The sequence below is a fragment of the Osmerus eperlanus genome, chromosome 13 (genome assembly GCF_963692335.1).
Source record: "Osmerus eperlanus chromosome 13, fOsmEpe2.1, whole genome shotgun sequence".
Taxonomy (NCBI): Eukaryota; Metazoa; Chordata; class Actinopteri; order Osmeriformes; family Osmeridae; genus Osmerus; species Osmerus eperlanus.
Window position 1 is genome coordinate 16,328,404 of NC_085030.1, and position 19,606 is coordinate 16,348,009.

Below are 19,606 nucleotides of genomic sequence, written 5' to 3' on the forward strand. Positions count from 1 at the left end.
TCACTCTTGTATGTTTTATTTGTAACGTAAAAACACAACCAAAATTACTGCTTTTCTGACTAATAATGGATGGTTCTTCAGTATTCTTCTTCTTCTTTAAAAATAAAAAAAACGTACAAAAGCAAAATAACACACACTCGCACTTGCATAACTTACCAAACATGGTGTCCCTGTGCTCTGCATGTATCTGAACTTCTGTCTCAGGGTGATGAGATCATTTAAAATGTCCTTGATTAGAAGGATCCAGACGATTTCTCATTAACAAAAGAGATACATTGGGCATACAAATCAAGTGAGTTTTTTTTTTTTTAAGAAATTCAAAGGAAAATCCATCGGTTGTTTGTAGCCTATGGAGTGTTTCTTAAATTCATAGCATCAAGATTCAATGTCCTCAGTGAGACCAACCCTCAAAATCAAGGTTACTGAATTAAGACAAATATGTGTTACCTCTCACAGACCTACATTATTATATTTCCAGAGAAGTGCAGATATATGCATAATGTAAACATTTCATTTCATCCTTAAATATTTTCTTTTAAGTGTGCAACTTAAAAGACTGCATTTTTTTTTCGTAAAAAGAACAAACACCTAAATACTTAACTTTTCCTGGTAAATCCACCTATTTCTTCAGTCTCCTTTATCAAGAGTCCGTTTGTGTCCCTTTGTGCTACAGAGTAAACTGTCATGTCACTGCCATATTAAGCCTTGTAGTAGTCATACAGGAACTCTGTAGTCTTTGCTAAACAATGCACAGCATTGCTTTCCTGTTCCATATACAAAACACACACACACACACCTCACTGGACACAAGTCACATGGACGCCTTCAACCGCGGCACAACCGCTCTCATTCAACCGCTGATCCTCCTTCGAAGTCGCCGCGTCGGTGTCTGCGGGCAGCGCATGCTCGAGAGTTCGTTACCTCTTCCCAATTTCACTTTGACGAAGGAAGTGAATGTTGTTGGCGCTGTCGGCCAGCTCAGGGTACTGCTCGATAGAGAGCACGTAGTACCCGTCGTAGCCCAGCACCTTCCCGCTGCTCAGAAGCTGCCTCTTCTCCCCCTCCGTCCATGGACGGATGCCCTCCTCCCCGTCCCGCACGCGCTGCTGTTCCCTGGCCCAGGCCCTCGCCAGCGCCCTCTGGCGGGCCAGCTCCACCACGCGGCCCTTCTCCTCGTCCACCGTGGAGCCGTAGCGCACGTGGAGAGCCAGCGGCCCGCGGCGCACCTCCACGTCCGCGAAGCGGCGGGTCCGGCCGTCGACCACGGCGGTGGACTGAGACACGCTGACGTTGACGCCGTTCTCCAGGGTCTTGTGGCCGCTGGTGAGGTGCAGTGCCGCCAGGTCGCCGTCCGGCAGACCTGGTTTGACAAAGTAATGCGTGTCGCGGCCCTCCACCGTGAAGTGAAGCTCCTCCAGGTAGAAAGCGTTGTTGAGGATGGTGGCCACCTTGATGCAGTCCTCGTTGGCCACGTTGAGCGTGTGGGTGTGGGCGCTCCCTTTGTAAATGGCGAACATGACCGCCCTGCCAATGGGCGACCGGGCCGTGGAGAACCACAGCCAAGGTTTCTCCCCTCGGCGACCTGGGCTGATATGGACCTCTGGTAGTCGCTCGAATGAGAGAAGGGCTTTTGCCTGTCGGGTGACTTCCTGCTGGACCCCAGAGATGGACTGTGGAGAGAGGTCAGAGGCATGTGAACAAACACGGTGCCTCAGGACTCCTTTTAGGTGTGGCAGAAAGCTGCGTTTTCCCTCTTGAAAGAGGATGGTGCTTTCAAGCTGTGTATTCGTGAATAATATAGATTTTTTTCTTTCTCTGAGAATCTTGCATTGAGGGTCTGTGACATCACAGTAAAGGTCTCAGCGCCTTTGTAAGACGTCCAAAATGATTAACAGCAGAAAACGACCACACATTGCTAGACAGTAAGAAACGAAATAAAATAAAAACAGAACTATTAAATAGCCCACTACTTGTTTATCTGCAATGTTCTCTAATTAAAACTGCTGTGCTATACTATGGGATACATTGTAATCCAATAAAAAAATAATTGGTTATAGCAAAATATCGATCTAAGAGAAAGCTATTTTAGTGAAAAAACATTCTTGGCTTTGTTATCTCCTAGAAATGTATGTGTGTGTGTGTGTGTGTTATCACTTGTTTAAAAGTTTGGTTTCAACTATTAAAATAACCTAAGGTCTTTGATAATGCACCTGACATTCTTCATGTAACACAATCACACAGGAGTGATAAGTCATGTACGTTTCTTGATTATTACTAACCGGCAGATCATCCCAAAGTTGACTTTTAGTCAGTTCGTAGGAGGGTAGGGTCAGATCAAATTTCGGTACAGGAAATCCAGGGATGGTGTTGTGCAGATGGAATCCAAAAGTCACCAGCCAACTATTTACATCTGGAAGGGAAAAACATTGTTAAAATTTCAGTTGTAAACACATGCAGAGGCAAAAAAACTAAATCTGTTTGAAATTCTCTGGCATCACGAACATCGTGCTGGTTACTCATCACAGCTAACGAGGTCTTACCTGAAACATACTCTCTGAGCTCATGCACCTTGCTGATGGGGTTGTTATTTCTGAACATGTACAGGTTGAAAGGTCCGGGTTCCTTGCCCACTTGTTTCCAGGTGGTGATGTCAGGGACGGTCCACCTGCCGGGCATGATGTCATAGTCCCGCTCCCCGAAATGCAACAGCTTGGTCAGAGGATCATAGAGGCCTCCGTGGAACCCCAGAACCAGCTGGAAGTCTGGGTTGGAGTCAAAGTACACTTCCCCGTAGGCGGTGTATTGGACCTGTTTGACCAGGAGCCCGTTACTGGTGAACACGGCCAGAGGAGTGCCTGTGTTGTCGCAGGCGATATAGAACTCCTCCCCACTGCTGATCTCCATGGCGAACTGGTGACCCTGCAGGTCGTAGTAGAGCGAGGTGATCTCCGACGAGGAGTGATTGTAGACATGCGTGATCCGGCTCGGGTAGCTCAGGTCGGCGTAGAAGTACTGCAGGTGCTGTCCGAGGCTGGTTTTGGTGGACACTCTCCGGCCCAGCCCGTCATAGCGGTACTGGATGGTCCAGCCGTTGCCCTTGCTGTAGACGCGTACCAGGAGGCCCTTGGAGTTGTACTCGAAGATCTCAGACCCCCGCTGGCGGAGGAATCCGTCTTCGTCCATCCGGTACTGGACGTCTCCCAGACGGGTGATCCGGTCCCGCAGGTCGTAGCGCAGGGGCAGCAGGCGGGCGCTGTTCCCAGGGTTCAGCAGGTGTAGGTTGCCGTTCAGGTCGTAGGTGTAGCGCCACGTGACCTTGTCGTTCAGGAACACCGTCTGCAGCTGCCCGTCCACGTCGTACTCGTAGCCGTACTTGGTGGTGTTGGCGAACGGGCCGATCTTGATCTCTCTCTTGGTGACCCGGCCCACGTCGTCGTACTGGAACGTGATCCAGTACATGAGCGAGCGGAAGATCTCGTACTGGATCTCCTTGATGCGTCCGTGGGCGTCAAAGTGCTTGGTGTAGGTCATGACCGCCGTCGAGATGATCTGGTTGATGTCGTAGTAGATGACGCCGAACTTCCCGAACTGTTCGACCTTCCCGGAGATGTCGTCGAACTGGTAGAGGTCGATGGGGAGGGGCGTCTCGTTGATGACGCCCTGAACGCTGGTGACCCTCAGGCTGCCGTCGTAGGTGTAGTCGAAGCGGGCGTTCACCATCCCGTCCTCGCTGAACCGGAAGATCTGCCGGTCCACCAGCGGGCCTACCTGCCGGTAGCGGATGGAGCAGATGAAACCTTCGCTCTGCAGGTTCACCGTCTTCAGCACGCCCGCCGTCTCGTCGTACGTGAAGCTGACCCGCGTGCTGTCGTACAGAACCTCCCACAGCTTGTTCTGACGGCGGTACTTGTACAGAACGCGGCGGCCGGTGCCGAGGTGAGCGACGCGTAGGAGGAGGCCGTCCTCGCTGTAGTCCACGGCGACCGAGGCGTTGCTCTCGGGCGGGTGGTAGACGTTGCGGTAGTAGCCCACTGAGCGGATGGTCTGCATGGTGTAGCGCGCCACGCTGGGCATGGTGACCGCTGACAGGCGGTCCAGGGAGTCGAAGTCGAAGATGTACTGGCGCTGGCTGTGCAGCAGCAGAACCATGGACTGGAGGGGAGGTAGGAGGGGGAGGTAGGAGAGAGAAACGGGATTTGTAGGGGTTGGATATAGGTGCCATCAAAGGAGCACTGACGTTTCAGAAATAGGTGTTTATACTCATTTCCGATATTGTGGTGATGGTTACATGTGAACAGATGGTGTTGTACGCTCTCTTGTTTGGTGATACAGGAAATGTACAGCAATGTTGTTTTATACTTGAAACTCAAATGCCAGGGTTCAAATATACATATATACACAACTTACATTTACATTTAGTCATTTAGCAGACGCTCTTATCCAGAGCGACTTACAGTAAGTACAGGGACATTCCCCCTGAGGCAAGTAGGGTGAAGTGCCTTGCCCAAGGACACAACGTCATTTGGCACGGCTGGGAATCGAACTGGCAACCTTCTGATTACTAGCCCGACTCCCTCACCGCTCAGCCACCTGACTGCTGTAGCAGAGCCAACAGACAAACCATCACACCTTTCCCCTACCCCCGACAAGGAGAAAGGGGGTTTTCCCCCTTGTCCTTATCTCCAGAGCAGGAGCTTCAAAGCTTCTGGCCCAGCATGGGGTCAGAAGGTAGACCAAAATGGCCTTACAGTATGGAGACAAAGGATTTTAAGGAAGAACTAACTTTTCTGGATTTACAAACATATTCTCAAGGACTACATGGCTCATGGACACTATTTCAATGACAGTAGTGATGTGTTATAATGTATGCTTTCCCTTTAATGCTGTGTTGATATAATTTGATGTTTTAATGTAACTTCCTTTACTGTTATGATAAATCAGTCAATCTTGATATCAAAATGATTCTAATCTACAAACTAAACCATTTATTAATGTTGTATTGTTATAGTTCGAAGTATAAGCAATACATGGACATTTGAAATAGCTGAACTCTGAAAAGTTATCAACCACTTCACACCCATACGTCAATCTCAGGATGGACGCCCAGGTGGGAGTAACTGACCAATCAAAGAGTTCACCTCCAAAAGGATACCCCCCTTTCTCAAGGATTATAAAACCTCGACGCACAAGCAATACTGGCTTTTTCGCAAGGATTCACCGGAAGTGTTCGCGACACATCTGACCTATCCTTCTCAATCAGCAACTCACTGGACCACTAGGAACTTGAACGAAAGATTCCTTTGCTCTAACCGTTTGACAACGACGAACGGAACCTTGACTCTTCTTCTTCAAACTGACAACAGTAACTGCGATATTGCTACATTTCTTACTTGTGAACATTGGCATATTGTGATTTAATTTGTTACGTTTGATTTTAGTTTGCAAATGATTTAACCTAACTTTCGTTAGGATTAGTTAACATACTCTCCCATTGTTCTCCAGAAGCCTATCTCTCTCTCTCTCTCTCTCCCTTCCCCCCTCCCCACGCGCTCTCAACCTACCATCTTGTACCAACCCTCATCATAGTTTAGGACCTACCGTATGCAGTTCAACTCAACTCACTTTCAACTAACCTATAACTTCTCTGGTATTTGTTCATTATAATTACATTTCCTTAAATAAATCATTGTTTATAATACTCGCGTTATCCCTCACGTTATCTGATCTGCTCTACTTTCATAGAATTCACTACTTAAGATTAGACTGATTATTACGAAGGCTATTATTCAATATTATTCAATAAGGTTTCCTCTGTCCCTTTAACAAATAAGAGGTGGTGCCCCAAGAACTACATACTTTATTATAAATTAAGTATTGCTAATCTTAAACGAGCAAACCCCGCTACACTGCCCTCCCCCAACTTAAATGTTTGTTAAAGAATTAAATGTTTAAATCAATGTTTCTCTCCTAAAGAGACATTTATTGGTTATTTAAGAGAGCCGAAGGCTGCATCTCAAATATATCAGACCTGATAAGAGTGTGTATACTGTTCTTGGGAGACGTTTTCCATTAATTCATAATAAGCACTTTGGTCTCCAGGAGTGCTTCCAGTGGTTTGCCACCCATCCTGTGAAAGTGTCCTGGCCAGTCATGCGTTGTCACCGAGGTTAGCTCCCAGAGCTCTCACTGTGCCCCATGTTAACAATGTTGACATGGCATTTTACGGTCACGCAATGAGCACAAGGGCCAAGTGCTGAGAGATAGAAAGAGAGAGAGAGAGGGGGAAAGAGAGAGAGAGTTAGAGAGAGAGAGAGAGGGGGAGAGAGAGAGAGAGAGGGGGAAAGAGAGAGAGTTAGAGAGAGAGAGAGAGAGAGAGAGAGAGGGGGAGAGAGAGAGAGAGGGGGAGAGAGAGAGAGAGAGAGAGAGAGAGAGAGAGAGAGAGAGAGAGAGAGAGAGAGAGAGAGAGAGAGAGAGAGAGAGAGAGAGAGATACTTTGACGAGCTGTGAAAAACTCTGTCCTGTCACACTGGCAGATGTTTGCATGGTATTTTAAGTAATGAAGAAGTAAAAGAGTGGGCTATATGTTTGAGCCTGCCTGTGTGTTTGTGTCCGGGAAAGAGAGAGAGAGAGGACGTGAAGAGTGGGACTGAAAAACGACTGAAGGAGTGAAAGTGTGTCTGAATGGCCTGCTCTGAATAATGCACATCCCTATCCACATCTGAACGCTGGGTGATAGCGCACTCTTTAAAGTTACAGTGGGTGCACTTTAGCACCACATTTTTCACCGCGAAGTGCTTGGCTGAGTGTTGATTCACGGACCCCCTTTCACAAAATCACTCGGCTGTAATCCACCAACCGCCCCTCACCTTTTCCAGGTAAGTGTAGCTCCAGGTCTTTCCGTCCGCAAACACGCGCGACACCAGGCGTCCTTGTGCGTCGTACTCGACCCTCTCCGTGGTGGGGCCTCTCTGGAGGGCGCTGATCTGACCGCTGCTGCTCCGGCTCACGTTGACCGGGAGCAGCTTGCTGCTGGGCTGCCACAGCACAGGGTGACCAGCCCCGTCGTACAGGATCTTCAGCAGGAACTTCCTGTGGTCGTCGTAGATCTTCTCCGTCCTCAGAGTGCGGTCGTAATCAACCGACAGGATGTTCCGGCCGTTCACCTGCTCGCGCGACGGGCGTCGTTTGGGGTCAGAACGGAAACAGAAACAAACATTAGTGGTAAGGGGGGGGGGGGAGAAAAACAAACGTTTGTGTCACAGAGGCAGGGCCGTAGCTTTTTTGTCTTGTGACCTCTTTGAGGTGCGTTTAGTGTGATTGCTGCTCCTTGGCAGTCAGTGAGAGATTAACAGCCCCTACAAGAGCTTCATTAAACTGAGAGACACTCTGGCAATTGCTCAGGTGCTTTTAAATCAAACACCCCTAAATTTTGTTGGAGGCGAAAATTGCTGTGAAGGGAAAGTAAGTACCCATGTTAAGTTCATAACGTAAACCGTAAATTTAGATGTCGAATTCAGAGGAGCAGCGGTAACATAAAAACGGGGGGTTTGCTGAAGAAGCTAAGATTTATCATTTATCATTTATTTTGATTGCTCCTCTCACACACTTAACAAAAACATACACACAGTCCACATCAATAGCAAACAGATGCATCAGATTTAAAAAGAGCACAATAAATTAAAAATGAACTCTCTGTGTAGTTGGATGACTCAGACTCACTCTAAGCTTGCGTCCGAACACGATGACTTTGCCCCGGGCCTGTTCCTTGCGGAAGCGCCACTCCACCAGGTTCTGCCCGCTATCCCCTGGCAAGCTCATGTTCCTCCGTGCAACGGTGGGGTTGGCGGCGCCCGACAGGATGTGCGGCTCTGTCTGGTAGTGGGTGTCCATCCCGTTGGCGTAGGTCACCCTCAGAGAGTTATCGTAACCCACCTGGTAACTGCTCCTGCACTGGTCTGAAGACACGGAGAAGGCTCAGGATCATAACTCACAATACAGGGCGTTGTTATTGTGATGGAGCAATGATGCTCGAACAGCTGATCAAACTAATCGCCTGCCGTGAGAAGCAGTAAAAGGTTACGGATGAAGAAGTGTCGTCCTCAACTCCCCGATGCCGCGTAAACATTTCAAGTCTGCTACTTACCCCTGACATTCACCCCAGACGTTGAGGGCATAATCATTTTCCCTGTCAAACCGCCTACGATGATGCACTGCTTAAGCTTACTCAACATTGCTCCTGTGACCCCAGGGACGATGACAAACAACCGCCTTCGCAGGTGCTGCCTGAGCTGTGAGGTGACTAGGGGCCCAGAGCGGGATGGAGGGGAGAGCTGGGAGAGGCCTACCCTGAGCAGGATGGAGGGGAGAGCTGGGAGAGGCCTACCCTGAGCAGGATGGAGGGGAGAGCTGGGAGAGGCCTACCCTGAGCAGGATGGAGGGGAGAGCTGGGAGAGGCCTACCCTGAGCAGGATGGAGGGGAGAGCTGGGAGAGGCCTACCCTGAGCAGGATGGAGGGGAGAGCTGGGAGAGGCCTACCCTGAGCAGGATGGAGGGGAGAGCTGGGAGAGGCCTACCCTGAGCCAGTGTGTAGAAGGCCCGGATGGAGGAGGCGTTGGTGGTGATGCTCAACTCCTCGTCGGTTAGAGAGCTCTCGATGTCCACCGTCAGAGCGCTATAGACGTCTGTGTAGAGGTTGCTCACCACTCCGGAGGGGAAAGTCACGTTCATCAGCCGCCCTTCGCTGTCATAGCTGGGGAGAGGACCGATGAGTCAGGGACAGACGGCACCGGCATGTCACAGGAACTGTCACTTATGTTCCCAGAACATTCAAATCAAACCCCCCCCTTTTTTTTGTAATTTATTATTGTATTATTATGTGTTATATTATTGTACAATAATACATGAATATTAATTATGATTATTTAATTATTATATTGATTATGATTATTAGTATTTATCACATTAAGCTTAGGAACTAACAACTCTAAAGAGTGAGTATCCGATTTGCTGAATATAACTGGGTGAGAAATGATTGCTAATGCTTTTTCTCAGACCCAACACAAACCCACAGCCTTACTCATAGAAGGTGGTCCAGCCGATTTCCGACGTCTTGGTCGCCAGCAGGCCGTTGTTGCCATGGTAAGTGAGGAGAACCAGCTCCTGACCTTGGGTCGTCAGAGTCTTCAGCCCTCCGTTGGTTCCCATGGTGATCCAGATGACCTGGTTGTCGGGGGCGACGATGCGTACGGGCATGCGGTTGGGGTCTCGGCGTACCCGCAGGGTGTTCCCGTTGCTGTCGGTGACGGCGGTGACGTCGCCCTCGGCGCTGTAGCCGAAGGTGTAGGTGAGGTCGCCTGTGAGCAGGCTGGCCGTGTGCTGGTGGGTCCCGTTAACGTCGAACACGTACAGCTCCTGGGCGTCAGGGGACGCCACCTCGTAGACGCCGCCGCTGGGCGCCAGCGTCGGGCCCCGCCCGCTGATCGCCCGGATACGGATGTTGCCGAGGTCGGCTACGTAGAGGGTGTCGTCGGGGGCGACCACCATGGAGGACGGCCCGTTCAGCCGGGCGTCTTTGGCGTAGCCGTCGCCCGTCTGGTAACAGTCGCAGTTGTTGTCGTTCTTGCAGTCGCAGTCGGTCGGCGCCCCGGCCAGGTGGGTGATCTCTCCGTCGTCCGACACCTTCCGGATGCGGCTGAACTTCCTCTCGTCCGTTTCGGCGATGAAGAGCGCGCCGTGGTAGGACACGGCGATGGCCACGGCAGACTCCAGCGGGGTCAGCGCCGCCCTCTGGCCCCCGGCGACGCCGCGGTCCATGGCGGCCAGCGGACAGTGGACGGGTCGGCCCGCTGCGATGCTCACCTGGCCGTTCTCGGTGATGCGGAGCACGATGTTGTTGTCCAGCACGAACACGGAGTTGTCCATCGGGCTGACGGCCAAGTCTGTGGGCCACTCCAAGATCACCTGCACATTCAAACACTGTTTAGTATTTTTTTGTTGTTGGCATTTTTCATGCTTTATTGGACAGTATTTAAGTGAAGTGTGACAGGAAAGGTAGGGAGAGAGAGGGAAAGATCACAACAAGACATGCAGCAAAAGGCATAATAAATCAGAGAAAATCAAGACAGCACCAAGGTTCATCCTGATGTTATATGGAATCGTACTGTGGTATAATCATGATCTATTCTGTCCTAAATAACGTACGGCCACTCATTCAATAGATGTCAATCCTTGAACTGACAGCGTTGCATAAACACACACCAACGATAGCCTTTTCTGTCTAACTTTAATCTGTGCTTCACTTCCTCAGCAGTAATCATAACAGACTTAAATCATTGAAGATTTTGTTTCCTTCAGAGGATATTCTGCCTTTGTAAAGATCCAGGTAATTCGTTCGTACACTGGCAGCACTGCCACTCCACGTGACGTGTCCAAGCTGACACGCTATCATAAGGATTCAATTAGAAATGACATAAGTGACAAAATAATGCAGCTGCTATAGATAACTACCGTCCGAGACAAACCGAACTGAATGTGTAATTTCTCCAGGAAGTGAATAATAATAAGAGTTGCCCTTCAGGCGACTCGCCACGTTCAGTGGAGCGCTGTGCCAGGCAGTGAGCCTGCCAGTCTGCCTTATTAATGGGCTTCTCTGCCTGGGGATCATGTGGTCTGGCCAAAAACACGTCTGTGTCGGTTTACACCATTGAAATGCCTTAATTAACAAAACGCGACATGCTTAATCCTTCGGCTTTCTTCGGTTCGAGGTTGTGTAGATGCTGTAGGGAGGCTGATAATGGCTAATGAACACGGCCAGTCTGGTCCAAAACGCTACTGAGCAGGTAGGAGGAGGGCTCTTTTCCCCAGGGGGAATCTGACCCTCAATCCCCATTCACTTCACATATACACCACTCAGACGCTCCCTAAATACACTGTGGAGTAAATGGCCGTACATCCATTTTAATAAGATAAAAGCTTTTCTTCGTTTTTATTTTCTTCATTATTCATTTTGTGCTGTGTGAGAGATTGGTCTGTATGTTAATGGAAGGTTAGAGAAGGCTATAAATGATTGAGAAGAGGAAGCCCGAGTTATACCGAGTCAGTGTCTGGGAGGGAGGTTTCATAAGGCTTTAACGTAGCAGCGTTGGAGTGGTCCATTTATGAAACCTCATCAAGAGGCCTGGATTCATGTTCATGTTGGCCGAGCAACAACCCTCAATTGGACATACACATCACAGAGACGATGGAAGCTGGGGATGTAGACACTGTCAATTATTTTCAGTGAAAGCTCCAAGTCCTCATTCTAAGAACTGGTGAAGTTCTAAGAAGCGGTTTGCAGTTCCATTAGCTGCTTCATTCTTCATGGATTTTTTGATGACTCAAAGACAGCAGAGGAGGAAGGCAGGAGGGAGGGGGTCGTCTGACACCAGCACAGACGGAGCAGAGATGCTTTTAATGGGAACCTGGAAATATGACAAGTCACCTGATTAATGTCCATGCTGATGTCGCAGGTGAGAGGGCGCGCGGAGGTGAGGTCGTTGGACCCCAGGATTGTGGAGATGATGCCGTTCTGGTCGATCTTACGGATGGTGGTGCCGTCCACAAAGTATATTAGCCCATTCTTGTCCACGGCGATGCCTGTTGAGGAAGAGGAGAGAGGGGGAGGGGAGTTAAAAAATGGGACCCAACAGAAGTGATAACAGATAGACGCAGCTGATGCGAAGGTTCCTCACTTGCATGACTCAATGGACATAACACGATGGATACATGTGTTGAGTTTGGCTTCCCATTATTCAGGTCACTGCAGAAAGCACCCATCAATAATTCATATCCTGCTTTTCTGCTCCTAAATAATTTGTGATGGAGAAGTGGGAAAGGCTGTCTCCCTCCCTACAGTGTCCCTGGTCTCCCTACAGTGTCCCTGGTCTCCCTCCCTACAGTGTCCCTGGTCTCCCTACAGTGTCCCTGGTCTCCCTCCCTACAGTGTCCCTGGTCTCCCTCCCTACAGTGTCCCTGGTCTCCCTCCCTACAGTGTCCCTGGTCTCCCTCCCTACAGTGTCCCTGGTCTCCCTACAGTGTCCCTGGTCTCCCTCCCTACAGTGTCCCTGGTCTCCCTAGTGTCCCTGGTCTCCCTCCCTACAGTGTCCCTGGTCTCCCTAGTGTCCCTGGTCTCCCTACAGTGTACCTGGTCTCCCTCCCTACAGTGTCCCTGGTCTCCCTACAGTGTCCCTGGTCTCCCTACAGTGTCCCTGGTCTCCCTAGTGTCCCTGGTCTCCCTCCCTACAGTGTCCCTGGTCTCCCTAGTGTCCCTGGTCTCCCTACAGTGTCCCTGGTCTCCCTACAGTGTCCCTGGTCTCCCTCCCTACAGTGTCCCTGGTCTCCCTACAGTGTCCCTGGTCTCCCTCCCTACAGTGTCCCTGGTCTCCCTCCCTACAGTGTCCCTGGTCTCCCTACAGTGTCCCTGGTCTCCCTACAGTGTCCCTGGTCTCCCTCCCTACAGTGTCCCTGGTCTCCCTAGTGTCCCTGGTCTCCCTACAGTGTCCCTGGTCTCCCTACAGTGTCCCTGGTCTCCCTCCCTACAGTGTCCCTGGTCTCCCTACAGTGTCCCTGGTCTCCCTCCCTACAGTGTCCCTGGTCTCCCTACAGTGTCCCTGGTCTCCCTCCCTACAGTGTCCCTGGTCTCCCTCCCTACAGTGTCCCTGGTCTCCCTACAGTGTCCCTGGTCTCCCTACAGTGTCCCTGGTCTCCCTCCCTACAGTGTCCCTGGTCTCCCTCCCCACAGTGTCCCTGATCTCCCTCCCTACAGTGTCCCTGGTCTCCCTCCCTACAGTGTCCCTGGTCTCCCTCCCTACAGTGTCCCTGGTCTCCTTCCCTACAGTGTCCCTGGTCTCCCTACAGTGTCCCTGGTCTCCCTCCCTACAGTGTCCCTGGTCTCCCTAGTGTCCCTGGTCTCCCTCCCTACAGTGTCCCTGGTCTCCCTCCCTACAGTGTCCCTGGTCTCCCTACAGTGTCCCTGGTCTCCCTCCCTACAGTGTCCCTGGTCTCCCTAGTGTCCCTGGTCTCCCTCCCTACAGTGTCCCTGGTCTCCCTCCCTACAGTGTCCCTGGTCTCCCTACAGTGTCCCTGGTCTCCCTAGTGTCCCTGGTCTCCCTCCCTACAGTGTCCCTGGTCTCCCTCCCTACAGTGTCCCTGGTCTCCCTACAGTGTCCCTGGTCTCCCTACAGTGTCCCTGGTCTCCCTCCCTACAGTGTCCCTGGTCTCCCTCCCTACAGTGTCCCTGGTCTCCCTAGTGTCCCTGGTCTCCCTCCCTACAGTGTCCCTGGTCTCCCTCCCTACAGTGTCCCTGGTCTCCCTAGTGTCCCTGGTCTCCCTCCCTACAGTGTCCCTGGTCTCCCTCCCTACAGTGTCCCTGGTCTCCCTACAGTGTCCCTGGTCTCCCTACAGTGTCCCTGGTCTCCCTCCCTACAGTGTCCCTGGTCTCCCTCCCTACAGTGTCCCTGGTCTCCCTACAGTGTCCCTGGTCTCCCTACAGTGTCCCTGGTCTCCCTACAGTGTCCCTGGTCTCCCTACAGTGTCCCTGGTCTCCCTCCCTACAGTGTCCCTGGTCTCCCTACAGTGTCCCTGGTCTCCCTACAGTGTCCCTGGTCTCCCTCCCTACAGTGTCCCTGGTCTCCCTACAGTGTCCCTGGTCTCCCTACAGTGTCCCTGGTCTCCCTCCCTACAGTGTCCCTGGTCTCCCTCCCTACAGTGTCCCTGGTCTCCCTCCCTACAGTGTCTCTGGTCTCCCTACAGTGTCCCTGGTCTCCCTCCCTACAGTGTCCCTGGTCTCCCTAGTGTCCCTGGTCTCCCTCCCTACAGTGTCCCTGGTCTCCCTAGTGTCCCTGGTCTCCCTAGTGTCCCTGGTCTCCCTCCCTACAGTGTCCCTGGTCTCCCTAGTGTCCCTGGTCTCCCTCCCTACAGTGTCCCTGGTCTCCCTAGTGTCCCTGGTCTCACTACAGTGTCCCTGGTCTCCCTACAGTGTCCCTGGTCTCCCTCCCTACAGTGTCCCTGGTCTCCCTCCCTACAGTGTCCCTGGTCTCCCTCCCTACAGTGTCCCTGGTCTCCCTCCCTACAGTGTCCCTGGTCTCCCTAGTGTCCCTGGTCTCCCTACAGTGTCCCTGGTCTCCCTCCCTACAGTGTCCCTGGTCTCCCTAGTGTCCCTGGTCTCCCTACAGTGTCCCTGGTCTCCCTACAGTGTCCCTGGTCTCCCTCCCTACAGTGTCCCTGGTCTCCCTACAGTGTCCCTGGTCTCCCTCCGTACAGTGTCCCTGGTCTCCCTACAGTGTCCCTGGTCTCCCTCCCTACAGTGTCCCTGGTCTCCCTCCCTACAGTGTCCCTGGTCTCCCTCCCTACAGTGTCCCTGGTCTCCCTACAGTGTCCCTGGTCTCCCTCCCTACAGTGTCCCTGGTCTCCCTAGTGTCCCTGGTCTCCCTAGTGTCCCTGGTCTCCCTCCCTACAGTGTCCCTGGTCTCCCTAGTGTCCCTGGTCTCCCTACAGTGTCCCTGGTCTCCCTCCCTACAGTGTCCCTGGTCTCCCTACAGTGTCCCTGGTCTCCCTCCCTACAGTGTCCCTGGTCTCCCTAGTGTCCCTGGTCTCCCTAGAGTGTCCCTGGTCTCCCTACAGTGTCCCTGGTCTCCCTCCCTACAGTGTCCCTGGTCTCCCTAGTGTCCCTGGTCTCCCTCCCTACAGTGTCCCTGGTCTCCCTCCCTACAGTGTCCCTGGTCTCCCTAGTGTCCCTGGTCTCCCTCCCTACAGTGTCCCTGGTCTCCCTCCCTACAGTGTCCCTGGTCTCCCTACAGTGTCCCTGGTCTCCCTACAGTGTCCCTGGTCTCCCTACAGTGTCCCTGGTCTCCCTCCCTACAGTGTCCCTGGTCTCCCTACAGTGTCCCTGGTCTCCCTCCCTACAGTGTCCCTGGTCTCCCTCCCTACAGTGTCCCTGGTCTCCCTACAGTGTCCCTGGTCTCCCTACAGTGTCCCTGGTCTCCCTCCCTACAGTGTCCCTGGTCTCCCTACAGTGTCCCTGGTCTCCCTACAGTGTCCCTGGTCTCCCTCCCTACAGTGTCCCTGGTCTCCCTACAGTGTCCCTGGTCTCCCTACAGTGTCCCTGGTCTCCCTCCCTACAGTGTCCCTGGTCTCCCTCCCTACAGTGTCCCTGGTCTCCCTCCCTACAGTGTCTCTGGTCTCCCTACAGTGTCCCTGGTCTCCCTCCCTACAGTGTCCCTGGTCTCCCTAGTGTCCCTGGTCTCCCTCCCTACAGTGTCCCTGGTCTCCCTAGTGTCCCTGGTCTCCCTAGTGTCCCTGGTCTCCCTCCCTACAGTGTCCCTGGTCTCCCTAGTGTCCCTGGTCTCCCTCCCTACAGTGTCCCTGGTCTCCCTAGTGTCCCTGGTCTCCCTACAGTGTCCCTGGTCTCCCTACAGTGTCCCTGGTCTCCCTCCCTACAGTGTCCCTGGTCTCCCTCCCTACAGTGTCCCTGGTCTCCCTCCCTACAGTGTCCCTGGTCTCCCTCCCTACAGTGTCCCTGGTCTCCCTAGTGTCCCTGGTCTCCCTACAGTGTCCCTGGTCTCCCTCCCTACAGTGTCCCTGGTCTCCCTAGTGTCCCTGGTCTCCCTACAGTGTCCCTGGTCTCCCTACAGTGTCCCTGGTCTCCCTCCCTACAGTGTCCCTGGTCTCCCTACAGTGTCCCTGGTCTCCCTCCGTACAGTGTCCCTGGTCTCCCTACAGTGTCCCTGGTCTCCCTCCCTACAGTGTCCCTGGTCTCCCTCCCTACAGTGTCCCTGGTCTCCCTCCCTACAGTGTCCCTGGTCTCCCTACAGTGTCCCTGGTCTCCCTCCCTACAGTGTCCCTGGTCTCCCTAGTGTCCCTGGTCTCCCTAGTGTCCCTGGTCTCCCTCCCTACAGTGTCCCTGGTCTCCCTAGTGTCCCTGGTCTCCCTACAGTGTCCCTGGTCTCCCTCCCTACAGTGTCCCTGGTCTCCCTACAGTGTCCCTGGTCTCCCTCCCTACAGTGTCCCTGGTCTCCCTAGTGTCCCTGGTCTCCCTAGAGTGTCCCTGGTCTCCCTACAGTGTCCCTGGTCTCCCTCCCTACAGTGTCCCTGGTCTCCCTCCCTACAGTGTCCCTGGTCTCCCTAGTGTCCCTGGTCTCCCTACAGTGTCCCTGGTCTCCCTACAGTGTCCCTGGTCTCCCTCCCTACAGTGTCCTTGGTCTCCCTAGTGCCCCTGGTCTCCCTACAGTGTCCCTGGTCTCCCTACAGTGTCCCTGGTCTCCCTCACTACAGTGTCCCTGGTCTCCCTACAGTGTCCCTGGTCTCCCTCCCTACAGTGTCCCTGGTCTCCCTACAGTGTCCCTGGTCTCCCTCCCTACAGTGTCCCTGGTCTCCCTAGTGCCCCTGGTCTCCCTACAGTGTCCCTGGTCTCCCTACAGTGTCCCTGGTCTCCCTCCCTACAGTGTCCCTGGTCTCCCTACAGTGTCCCTGGTCTCCCTCCCTACAGTGTCCCTGGTCTCCCTACAGTGTCCCTGGTCTCCCTCCCTACAGTGTCCCTGGTCTCCCTACAGTGTTCCTGGTCTCCCTACAGTGTCTCTGGTCTCCCTACAGTGTCCCTGGTCTCCCTACAGTGTCCCTGGTCTCCCTACAGTGTCCCTGGTCTCCCTACAGTATCCCTGGTCTCTCTTCAGTGTCTCTGGTCTCCCTACAGTGTCCCTGGTTTCCCTACAGTGTCCCTGGTCTCTCTTCAGTGTCTCTGGTCTCCCTACAGTGTCCCTGGTTTCCCTACAGTGTCCCTGGTCTCCCTCCCTACAGTGTCCCTGGTCTCCCTCCCTACAGTGTCCCTGGTCTCCCTACAGTGTCCCTGGTCTCCCTCCCTACAGTGTCTCTGGTCTCCCTACAGTGTCCCTGGTTTCCCTACAGTGTCCCTGGTCTCCCTACAGTGTCCCTGGTCTCCCTACAGTGTCCCTGGTCTCCCTCCCTACAGTGTCCCTGGTCTCCCTCCCTACAGTGTCCCTGGTCTCCCTAGTGTCCCTGGTCTCCCTACAGTGTCCCTGGTCTCCCTACAGTGTCCCTGGTCTCCCTCCCTACAGTGTCCTTGGTCTCCCTAGTGCCCCTGGTCTCCCTACAGTGTCCCTGGTCTCCCTACAGTGTCCCTGGTCTCCCTCCCTACAGTGTCCCTGGTCTCCCTACAGTGTCCCTGGTCTCCCTCCCTACAGTGTCCCTGGTCTCCCTACAGTGTCCCTGGTCTCCCTCCCTACAGTGTCCCTGGTCTCCCTAGTGCCCCTGGTCTCCCTACAGTGTCCCTGGTCTCCCTACAGTGTCCCTGGTCTCCCTCCCTACAGTGTCCCTGGTCTCCCTACAGTGTCCCTGGTCTCCCTCCCTACAGTGTCCCTGGTCTCCCTACAGTGTCCCTGGTCTCCCTCCCTACAGTGTCCCTGGTCTCCCTACAGTGTTCCTGGTCTCCCTACAGTGTCTCTGGTCTCCCTACAGTGTCCCTGGTCTCCCTACAGTGTCCCTGGTCTCCCTACAGTGTCCCTGGTCTCCCTACAGTATCCCTGGTCTCTCTTCAGTGTCTCTGGTCTCCCTACAGTGTCCCTGGTTTCCCTACAGTGTCCCTGGTCTCTCTTCAGTGTCTCTGGTCTCCCTACAGTGTCCCTGGTTTCCCTACAGTGTCCCTGGTCTCCCTACAGTGTCCCTGGTGTCCCTACAGTGTCCCTGGTCTCCCTAGTGTCCCTGGTCTCCCTACAGTATCCCTGGTCTCTCTTCAGTGTCTCTGGTCTCCCTCCCTACAGTGTCCCTGGTCTCCCTAGTGTCCCTGGTCTCCCTCCCTACAGTGTCCCTGGTCTCCCTACAGTGTCCCTGGTCTCCCTACAGTATCCCTGGTCTCTCTTCAGTGTCTCTGGTCTCCCTACAGTATCCCTGGTCTCTCTTCAGTGTCTCTGGTCTCCCTACAGTGTTCCTGGTCTCTCTACAGTGTTCCTGGTCTCCCTGCTCCAGCACTGAGTCTTCACAAAAGCGCAGACTCTAAAAACAGACCTCAAAAAGGTCCAGTGTCAATGAGTGGTGCGTTTTGAAAATTGCAGCTTCGACACCTGCAATCATCAACAATCTTTCCTCTATCTGTGAAATGGATGGACGGGGAAGAGGCGGGGTGGATGACGGCTTTGTCCAATTTCAGCGGAAAAGGGGTGAACGACAGGCAGTTTCCATGGTGACGGCGGCGGACTGATTGAGTGTCGGTCGAGGGTTCCAAGTTTCAGCCTCTGGTGAGGAGCTTCCGTGGTCGTTTGTCCCTCACTGGGGACAATACATTAGCAAGCACAACCATACTCCACATCTCTCCATGTTACGCCACTCGTTAAGAGACCAGCACCTGTGGGGATTCAATTAAACCTCACATGAACTTGGGTTTTGCTTTTTTTCAATAACCACTTTAAAAACGGCAGTGTCCCTGGTCTCCCTACAGTGTCCCTGGTCTCCCTCCCTACAGTGTCCCTGGTCTCCCTACAGTGTCCCTGGTCTCCCTCCCTACAGTGTCCCTGGTCTCCCTACAGTGTCCCTGGTCTCCCTACAGTGTCCCTGGTCTCCCTACAGTGTCCCTGGTCTCCCTACAGTGTCCCTGGTCTCCCTACAGTGTCCCTGGTCTCCCTCCCTACAGTGTCCCTGGTCTCCCTACAGTGTCCCTGGTCTCCCTACAGTGTCCCTGGTCTCCCTCCCTACAGTGTCCCTGGTCTCCCTACAGTGTCCCTGGTCTCCCTACAGTGTCCCTGGTCTCCCTACAGTGTCCCTGGTCTCCCTACAGTGTCCCTGGTCTCCCTCCCTACAGTGTCCCTGGTCTCCCTACAGTGTCCCTGGTCTCCCTACAGTGTCCCTGGTCTCCCTACAGTGTCCCTGGTCTCCCTCCCTACAGTGTCCCTGGTCTCCCTACAGTGTCCCTGGTCTCCCTACAGTGTCCCTGGTCTCCCTACAGTGTCCCTGGTCTCCCTACAGTGTCCCTGGTCTCCCTACAGTGTCCCTGGTCTCCCTACAGTGTCCCTGGTCTCCCTACAGTGTCCCTGGTCTCCCTACAGTGTCCCTGGTCTCCCTCCCTACAGTGTCCCTGGTCTCCCTCCCTACAGTGTCCCTGGTCTCCCTACAGTGTCCCTGGTCTCCCTACAGTGTCCCTGGTCTCCCTAGAGTGTCCCTGGTCTCCCTACAGTGTCCCTGGTCTCCCTACAGTGTCCCTGGTCTCCCTAGTGTCCCTGGTCTCCCTAGTGTCCCTGGTCTCCCTACAGTGTCCCTGGTCTCCCTCCCTACAGTGTCCCTGGTCTCCCTACAGTGTCCCTGGTCTCCCTACAGTGTCCCTGGTCTCCCTCCCTACAGACAGAGAGAGAAAAAAAACTAGAAAACTGTTTTGATGATTTTTGTTTCGCATCAATTGAGGTTGATCACAAGTAATGTGCCTTATAGCATGTGTTTTAGTATTCTGTTCTTAGGACATTATGGCTTCAGAGGCTTTCCTACCTCTCTTCATCTCCAGAGTATGATTTCTCTTGGAATAAAATCTTTAAGAGCAGGCATGAGAGGTGAGTGGTTATATTTGACCTGT

The 19,606-nt window shown here is 53.3% G+C and overlaps 1 protein-coding gene across 8 annotated transcripts in view; it reads right to left on the reverse strand.

The window, feature by feature from the left end:
- The window catches only part of si:dkey-237h12.3 (teneurin-3), a 103,168-nt gene continuing 83,562 nt past the window's right edge, over nucleotides 1–19,606 (reverse strand). For all 8 annotated transcript variants that reach the window (XM_062476178.1, XM_062476180.1, XM_062476177.1 and 5 more), the window contains 8 exons: nucleotides 11,480–11,634; nucleotides 9,077–9,960; nucleotides 8,574–8,749; nucleotides 7,720–7,955; nucleotides 6,867–7,163; nucleotides 2,541–4,152; nucleotides 2,280–2,410; nucleotides 1–1,670 (listed from right to left, as the gene is read on the reverse strand). In XM_062476178.1, coding sequence (XP_062332162.1) covers nucleotides 918–1,670; nucleotides 2,280–2,410; nucleotides 2,541–4,152; nucleotides 6,867–7,163; nucleotides 7,720–7,955; nucleotides 8,574–8,749; nucleotides 9,077–9,960; nucleotides 11,480–11,634 — 4,244 coding nt within the window. In that variant the 3' untranslated portion in view covers nucleotides 1–917. The remainder of the gene's footprint in view (nucleotides 1,671–2,279; nucleotides 2,411–2,540; nucleotides 4,153–6,866; nucleotides 7,164–7,719; nucleotides 7,956–8,573; nucleotides 8,750–9,076; nucleotides 9,961–11,479; nucleotides 11,635–19,606) is intronic.